Source organism: Lactuca saligna, chromosome 4 (genome assembly GCF_052625555.1).
Source record: "Lactuca saligna cultivar CGN05327 chromosome 4, ASM5262555v1, whole genome shotgun sequence".
NCBI classification, from domain to species: domain Eukaryota; kingdom Viridiplantae; phylum Streptophyta; class Magnoliopsida; order Asterales; family Asteraceae; genus Lactuca; species Lactuca saligna.
Window position 1 is genome coordinate 303509418 of NC_136420.1, and position 8786 is coordinate 303518203.

At 34.2% G+C, this 8786-nt stretch overlaps 1 protein-coding gene across 1 annotated transcript; it reads right to left on the reverse strand.

Moving 5' to 3' along the window:
- Nucleotides 1–4241: 4241 nt before the first annotated feature.
- On the reverse strand, nt 4242–8406 carry LOC145043893 (putative beta-1,4-xylosyltransferase IRX14H). Its single transcript, XM_078992661.1, has 3 exons — nt 7188–8406; nt 6536–7108; nt 4242–4690 (listed from the first exon to the last, which is right to left on the reverse strand). Exons 1-3 carry the CDS (start codon nt 7940–7942, stop codon nt 4447–4449), a joined length of 1572 nt encoding a protein of 523 aa, XP_078848787.1. The 5' UTR covers nt 7943–8406; the 3' UTR covers nt 4242–4446.
- Nucleotides 8407–8786: the final 380 nt, after the last annotated feature.

An 8786-nucleotide genomic window follows, 5' to 3' on the forward strand; every position in this document is an offset into this window, starting at 1 on the left:
CCACCAGATGTTGACACGTGTCCATTTCTCATGGTGCCATGTCATCTATATCTTGACAAATTGAGGAGTTAGAATGCACGCTGTGCATGGGTGCACGCGAGTTTATTTTATAACTTCGAAATATCGTAACTCTCACCTACAAACTTCGTTTTCAACTGCTCTTATGTATCCTTATAGATCTCGACGTACTCTACGACTTTCCTTTTTGTCGTTTTGGCTAGTTTTTACTTTCATTTTTAGACTAGTTTTTATTACCATTACGATTTTATAAAAATCATAACTCTCTCACATGGTTTTTGTTTTAGGCGTTCTTCGTTTCAAAATTCTTACTTTGAGTAGTACTATAATTGTCCTTTTTGTAACTTTTTTCAAAATTCAATCACTCTTGTAGTTTTCGTCTTTGTAAATTATTAGGTACGATTGATAATTTGCTTACTACAATGGTCATATCACACCCATATTAAATCAGATCAATGTGAAGTTTATATTTTTGGGTTTGCGGTAACCTGTACGCTCTAAAAATGTTAGCATGCTTGTAAAGCGACATGATTTTTCGTGCACCTATTTTTGAGTCTAATAGTTGACGTAATTAAGGATGGAGAATCGAATATATATATATATATATATATATATATATATATATATATATATATATATATATATATATATATATATATATATAAGGGTTATATGGAAAACAAAAAAACCCTAAAAATACATAATAATAAATTTACTCAGAGATTACAAAACTTTTTTTTTTGACTTTATAAATGAAAAAATCGCAGGTTTTTATTAAAATTTGCTAAAAAAAATCGATTTTGTTTTGGTTTTGTTTCAAAAAAAAATTCAGCGAATTTTAGTAAAAGCCTGCGATTTTTTCATTTATAAAGTCAAAAGAAATTATGTAATCTCTAAGTAATTTTTTATGTATTTTTATGATTTTTAATGTTTTTTGTTTTCCATAGAACATAAACCTATATATATATATATATATATATATATATATATATATATATATATATATATATATATATATATATATATATATATATATATATATATATATATCGGGTGGGTACAAGATTGTCCTTATTATATATTTGTGTTTTATTGTTAACTACTACACGTAAGCGATGACTTATTTTTTCGGGTTGTCACATCCTCCTCCTGTTAAAAGAAAATTCATTCCCGAAATTGAACTTGTACTATCTGTTACGGAGGTACTTATTAGGAGGATCTTAGTGGATTAGAATTTTTGGTTTTTGTTCTTATAGAAGACTTTTTCAAGTTTGTTTTTGCAATGTGATTTCGAATTTGCTTTGGGTTCTATTTTGAGAGCTGGGGTCGTGATCATGATAAAATTTCTCCTTCGAAATTTTATTATGGTGTGTGTTTGTTGACTAGTGAGATGTTTCTTAACCTTGTTTCTTGATTTAGAGAAGTTTTATTTTACACAAATAGGAAACCTAAAACTCCTTTCTATTAATTGTGCTAAGGTCTCATTGGACCTCTACCATTTTATTTCACGATCCGATTACTTTTACTTTAGGGATGTTTAATTCGAGTCGCGGGCTGGTGTATAAATCCTAATCTTTGAATCTTCACTAGTTCCTTGTCTTTTGTCTAGTGTTAAACATTTTATATTAGATATGTTGGGTTTTTTTATAGGTTAACTTAACTTATTTCATTTACCTTCGCTTTTATAAAGTTGGTTGGGGCTCTTTTTTTTTTACAAGACAATGGAAATGTTTTGGAAAGAAATGGTTATGTCGTAGATTTAGTTATTCTAGCGGTTTGTCGTGAATTTCATGATTTGCGTTGTTTTGAAATGATTAATCAAAACACTTCTTGATTAAGTCTATGCGCATTTCTCTTGAGGTGGTTTGCACTTTTACACTCGAAGTAGTTGTGATTGGTTTGCCTGGTGTATGTCAGATTTCTATGTCTTGTAGTTGTGTGGCCCTTCATGCCATAGCCTTTATAGCTAAGTCTCCTACCACTTTTGTATAATGGTATAGGTGCGGATTTGTGAAGTGGGAGTTTCTCTTAAGGGTCACTATGTGGCTTGCCCTAATTGGCACGATCTATTATAATAGGCAAGGGCTTTTCTTCCGTAGTAAGTGTTGGGTTGAGTCTTTGGAGTTCTATTTTTTGTATATTCGTGAAATTCCTGATTTGTTGAATTTTATCATTCTTGGATAGATGGTGTTCATACTTATACTAGATTTGACGTACGTTAAGAAATTTGTTCTTCTTGTCGTAGGGTAACAAGATTCTTATCCTATTTCTAGAATTGTTCTTTTGGGTTAGAGTTTTACTATCATCGTGCTCTTCATACTCTCTAATGGATGGAGTATGCAACATCTATTCCTAAGGTTTTCACATTAGCGTTCTACTAGTTGAGTGATACACTATAGGTGGCGACCTTAACCTAACTATTCTTAGCATAATTGTGGGTTTGTAGGATTGTGTCTATTCCTTTTAACCAGTAGACTAGGTTAACTGATTCCTCATCTCCGTAGCAGAATCCTGGCTTACTGCTTATGAACTCCTGGTAGATGCTTCTTTGTTGGTTATCCTTATGCTAGAGGTATCTTCCTTTGTTGTTGACTCCGAAATTTCTTGTGATGCTCGTGACTTGTTTTCTTCTTGTTGCCTTGTTGGTGGTGAGGTTTTACTAGATTTGGCATTCGTGTTATTGACCAAGGATGGTATGTATGTTGTTACTACTTGTAAGTCTTTCGTAGGTTTCTTTCTTTAGCCAAGTATTCTAATGGCTGATTTCTTCTTATTTTGCTTGACGGTTTGTGGTTTACTAGCGCTAATCTAATTTCTTAGCAACCTGTCTTCTTATCATTTTCTAGGTAGGTTTGTTGACCCAAGTCGTCTTCATTCTTTCATTGATTGTTTATTGTTCTGTTTAAATTTTATTCCAGTTTATAGCTTTTTGGTACATCTAAAGCTTATTTAATTTAAATAGTGGATATTCTAGGTAAATCATTTGGGATTTTAGGTTGAAAGGGGTTATGTAAAATAGTGTAGGGTTTAAAATGTAATTTTTGAATTTTGGGGAGTGTACGCCGCACGTGCAAGTGCGCCGTGCGCACTCGGCCAGGCATATAAAATGCATGGTCCCCTTGTTGACATGCACTTCCGTTTTTCCTTCCATTTTTCACGATTTATGTGCCCCACACGAGACTTGCACGTTGCGCTTTCTAGGTTTTGCCGTTTTCTTCCTTTCGATCCTTCTTCTTCCCTAAGTACACGTGTCTAAATTTTCTTTACCCTTTATTGATAATGGATCTTAAATACATGTTTTTAGGTTTTTGGGGATTTTGGGATTTTTCTAATTCTTGGTTGGAAAAGTGAAATTAAATGGTTATATTGTTAGTATATTAATCAATTAACATGTTTCTAAAGTCGACTTCTCCAAAAATCTGACAAGTAGCCTTCAATTTCGAGTTTTTCTTGATTTGGATGAAAAGTTAGGGTTTTGTCTGAATCCAGCTTTTTGATGTGTTTTAAACCAAATTGGCGCCATGTTTTGGGAACTCTCTCTCTCTCTCTCTCTCTCTCTCTCTCTCTCTCTCTCTCTCTCTCTCATAGACCCAACACCATTCATCGACTTACAAACAATCATATCAACCACAAAATACTGTTGTTTAGTGTTATCATGTTATGTATAACCCCGAATAACAAAGAATCTCACGCCAAGAGAAATCTCATATAATTCTCTCTCTCCCTCCCTCCCTCCCTAATAGACCCAACACCATTCATCGACTTACAAACAATCGTATCAACCATACTCTTATTTAGTGTTATGTATAATCCTGAATGACAAAGAATCTCACGCTAAGAACAATCTCATTTAATTCCATTAAACCATATGGTAAATCAATTGCAGTATGTGCCAATACATCCTTTTGGGGTGCCTATATTACAATCAAAAACTCTCAATCCAATCACACCCATGAACCAAATCGGGTCAAACCACCCATACGAAAGGCTGGTTACATTTGGTTACGCAACATGCCATTCAGTTGCTACTTTTTCATCCATGGTTGCAAAGCTTCCTACATGTTTAAATTACATATTTAGGTGATTCTTATCTAGCCATGAAATGCAACTGGTATCTTCTACAAGAAAGCTATTGGAAGGCGTTTGGGATGTTTTCTTGTAACGGGTATCTACAAAAATCCTTCTAGCCATGAAATGCAACTGATTTATATTTTTCTCAATCATTAGTTTATAATGATGCCTTAAAACTGGCTGATTCACGATCCATTAACGAAATCATTACAAATATAAAAACTAAGAAATTTTCTATTAGTCCATACAATCCACCATCTATTTACTTTGTATTAAAAATTTCTTCACCTCATTGTTTTCACTCTTGGATTTCAATTTTCCAATATTGACACAATATATATAATATAATATGTTGACCTAATTATCAATTCCTTCACCAGAATTCTTGCGTGCATCCGCATTATTTCTTGATTCGTGTTTTCTTTTGCTCCGTGAAGTGCGTTTTGATCTTGGTGTCCGAGTTTTTGTTGGGCGCTTTTCACTTACGGTGTTCTCTATGGTTGTGGTGGTCATCACCTTTTCGGTGGTCAATGAAACTTCATCAGGCCATGGAGTTCGCTTAGCTGGCACTGTCATCTCTAATGGAGGATCAATGTTCCATCTGCATCATATATAAAAGTGAATCATACTCAGTGTTTGAATTTAATATTATTGTGAAATTTTATAATAGTGGAAGTTTGTTGCTATTGTACTTTGTATGTATGGACTTAAGTTTACAAGGTCAAAAATCAAAGAATGGAGAGGAGTCAAAGTCAAGGAGGGTCAAAATCAAAGAGGTCAAACCTAGTCAACACAGGTCAACAAAGTCAACGCAACCAACATTCCCCTACAAAGGTAAAGTGATAAGAGTGTGATAAAAAGTAATTGATAAGCTAGAAGACAAATCTAAGATAACAGAAAAGGATATTTATGTATATATATAATTAAAAACTAATGTTATATTGTATGAAACAGTTTTAAAATAAATTGCATAGTTAATCATATTAAAAATTGACGTTATGTAGTATTATAATGGTTTGTTAACAACTTGCAAAATTACAAGTGTAACAAAAAGGCGAAAAATCGTAATCGGTTTAATTGAATATCACAAATCTGAGTAGGATTGCAACATGAAGTTTTAACATTCAGATTATAATATTTGATAAAAGATTATATCTTTGATCGTTTGATTGTTTAAATGATCAAGTAATTGATTTCAAAGGGAATACAACAAAAATATGATTGCCAAAATCTCAAACAAAATTACGTATTTGCCTTTTTATTACATCAACTTCATGACACATACCTCGTATTCTCATAAAAATGGCTTTTTAGTTATTTTATCCGAAAAAAGTTTTAAAATAATTAGAATTTATTATAATAACTTAATTTTCATATAACTTATTTTGAGCTTATCAATAAGGTATCTCAAATAGCACCTTTATTTTTTCTAAGGGTATATTTGGAAATCTTCCGATAGCAACATGAAGTTTTCATAAAAGCAGCTTTATTTTTTCTAAGGGTATATTTGGAAATCTTGTGAAAAAGTCCCATGAGCTTATCAATAAGGTATCTCAAATAGCTTTTTAAAAAGCTAGCTTATAAGCTAATTTAGGTTGTGTTTGGCACGACACAGCTAACTAATAAGTTAGCTTATTTTTCAAGATCTTTTAAGTTGTTATGTTTGGCAAGCCAAAAGGTAGCTTAAAAGCTAACATTTTAAAAAAGCTACTTAGACTAGCTTTTTATGAGTTTTTTTTTAATTTTCCAAATATGCCCCACAATTATATATAGAAACACATTCTTTTAAATATCATTGTAGTCATTTTATATCTTTCAGCTTAGTTTGACCAAACGTTATTTTTTATCAGCTAGTTTTTATTAAAAAACTAGGTTTATATTTTAACAGCTAGCTTTTCAGCTAGTACGCCAATCATAGCCTTAGACTAGCTTTTCCGAAGCTTTTTTAAAATATTCCAAACATACCCTTAATTAGTTATATAGAAAACACATTATCCTAAATGTCATTTTATATATTTCAGCTAGCTTATCAGCTAGTTTTTAACAAACATTATTTTTTATCAGCTAGCTTATAAGCTCGCAACTAGCTTTTCAACTATCACCTAGCTTTTCAGGTAACAACTAACTTTTCAACTAGGATGGCAAGTTAGATGTTCAGTTGGTACGCCAAACATAACCTTAGCGCACGCAAAACATAGAGAAAAGCTCCTTTTTTGGTGTTTTAGTGATAAACACCTCTATTTAGTATTATTTACCCTAAAAAATATCTAGTTTCACTCTTCCAACCCCTTATTTCTCAAAATCTATTTATTTTGGCCCTAAAACTTTACAACATTAAAATCATAATCAAATAACTATTTGGAATTTCAAGTTGCAATAATCAAATTCACAACATATCATTTCTTTTAGAACATTTAAATTAAAAGTAGAAGAGTAGAAGACTAACCCAGAAGGGAATTTGCTATCTGCACGCGCCTCAGCCCTCAACCACCACATCATCACCTTCTTCCCACAACCACCAAGCGGCTCCACCATTGAAGAATCTTTAACCAAAGAAAGAGGACTCTCATCATCATCTTCATCAACCATATCCAAATCCTTAATCCAATCAGGCCTAAATTCACCTTCTTTCCATACCAATCTCGAGTTCATCACAAATCCACACCACTCCATCTTCCTAGGCAACACAATTGCCATATCACCAATGTAATTAGCACTTTTTCCTTTGTATACACCAGAATCAAATGTATGCCACCCAATTAACCGATCAGATGAATTACAAGCAGGACCTTGAACTGGCATCAATGGTGATTTCACTGAATTCTGTTCATCTTTTTCGTTTAGAGTGTTCTGAATCTCAAATGGGTCTTCATCGGAATGCCCTGAATGAGCTAGAATCCCAATTGAAAGAGCTCCAATCCATTCGACTTTTTGGATCTCATCAAAGAGTTCCAAGCTATGCATGTTACTATCATCAGCGAACATTACAATCCCATCTAGCTTTTCTTCTCTCACGACTCTAAATCATGGAAAACGAGTCTACTTATAATGAAATTCATTAGAAATTGAAGCGGATTGATCGGGTTTGTTAAGTTTACCTTAATGCTCGCAATCGCATCTGGGATTCCATCTTGTGTCGAGCCTCCCAAAAAATGGGCATTTTCTTCGGGAATCCGATGTGTTTGACTTGAAGTTTTGATTTGGCTAACAACGACGAGGTTTCGTTTGTGGCGCCACCGGCTTCCACCACGATCCAGACCACATCGTAGGGCAGGTTCATCAATGTGTGCATCAATCCGGTTAAATGTAGAGCTTGAAAAGTTCGGACATATGTCGGAGTGATGGCAATTAGAGTTTTAGGGTTTTTGATCCCATATTGAACCTTCTGTTCTCTCTGAACTGCTTCAATTAATTTATGAGCTTTCATGACTTCCACCGGGTCTGGGTGTGGCCATGGTCGGATTCGGATCCCATGCCGGCCGACCACCACTCTGCTACTGGTTGCAACAGCAGATGTAGTATTAGCTACAGGTGGCGAGAGGGACCGGAGGGAAGTAGTAAACGACAGAGTTTCGGCTATATCGGTGGCGCTTCCGAACGATGTTGATGTTGTGGTGTAGAGATTGTTAATGGAAGAAGTTGAGAAGAGGAGAAAGAAGACGAGACGAGAGAATCTAAATCCAAGAACGAGGCTAATCAGACAGCATAAACAATGAAGGATCAACCAAAAGATACCCGCCGGCGATTTAACGGTTCCGCCTCCATCTACAGACGAATCTAACGGCGATAAGCCTCTGAAACTGTTGCTCCGCCCCCGATTTGCATAGCTCTGCTGCAAAGCTAGCAGCTTCATATTTTGCCCAAATCAATTTCTACTCCACAGAAGTTTATATCTGAGATGGGTTTCGATTTTTGAAGTATGTACACTTGAATTTGATGGTTAATGATATGTACACTTGAACTTGATGGTTGAAGAAGGAAAGAAAAAGAGAGAGATGAGTGGTTGAGGAGTAGAAGAGATGATGGCGGTGGGTTGAACTAACTTGAAAGTGAGCTGTTAAAATCAAGAAGAATGCTTTGAATCTACGGATCAATCTGATTGGGAATTTGAAATTTGTAAATTCATTGGAATTAATTGGGAGAGGGGGAGAGAGACGCCATTGTTGGGGTCGTTTTCGTTGTAGATGAACAGGGTATTGGTATTTTACTTCTTTCGGACATGATGATGATGATGATGAGCATTGAGCAACTTCTTCTTATTTCTTAAGTCCAAGACCCTATTTCATTTCTTTTTATTTCTTCTAATAATAACGATCATAACATACGCTCTGTACAGGAATCGTGGTTTATAATGTTGGATTCTTTTTTATTATTATTTAATTTTCAAGTTTATTCTTGGTTTTTATTTTTATTTTATTTTTTTATTGATATAAATGCAATATATTGCACTAAAGGAGTACTCTAATAACTCTTTCTCTTTTTTATTTTCTTTCAAGAATTTCCCAACGACCCTGGATATTTTACCATTGGAAAACCACCGTCCACTGTTGCGGACTACCACCAAAAATCATCCTCTCTCTCTCATCTGGCATCAACGTCTATCACTGTCAGCACCTCCTTTAACCATCACCCGAATAAAATCAGAAAATTGATACTATAACCTAACCAAACCAAAATCTGAAACCTATAATTAACAC

Bases quoted from the DNA above. Each gene is read 5' to 3' on its own strand.
- LOC145043893 (XM_078992661.1), bottom strand. From the start codon at position 7,942: ATGAAGCTGCTAGCTTTGCAGCAGAGCTATGCAAATCGGGGGCGGAGC. The intron at 7,109-7,187 runs GTAAACTTAACA...TCCATGATTTAG, and splicing joins ATGCGATTGCGAGCATTAAG to AGTCGTGAGAGAAGAAAAGC. The intron at 4,691-6,535 runs GTTAGTCTTCTA...TATATGATGCAG, and splicing joins GATAGCAAATTCCCTTCTGG to ATGGAACATTGATCCTCCAT.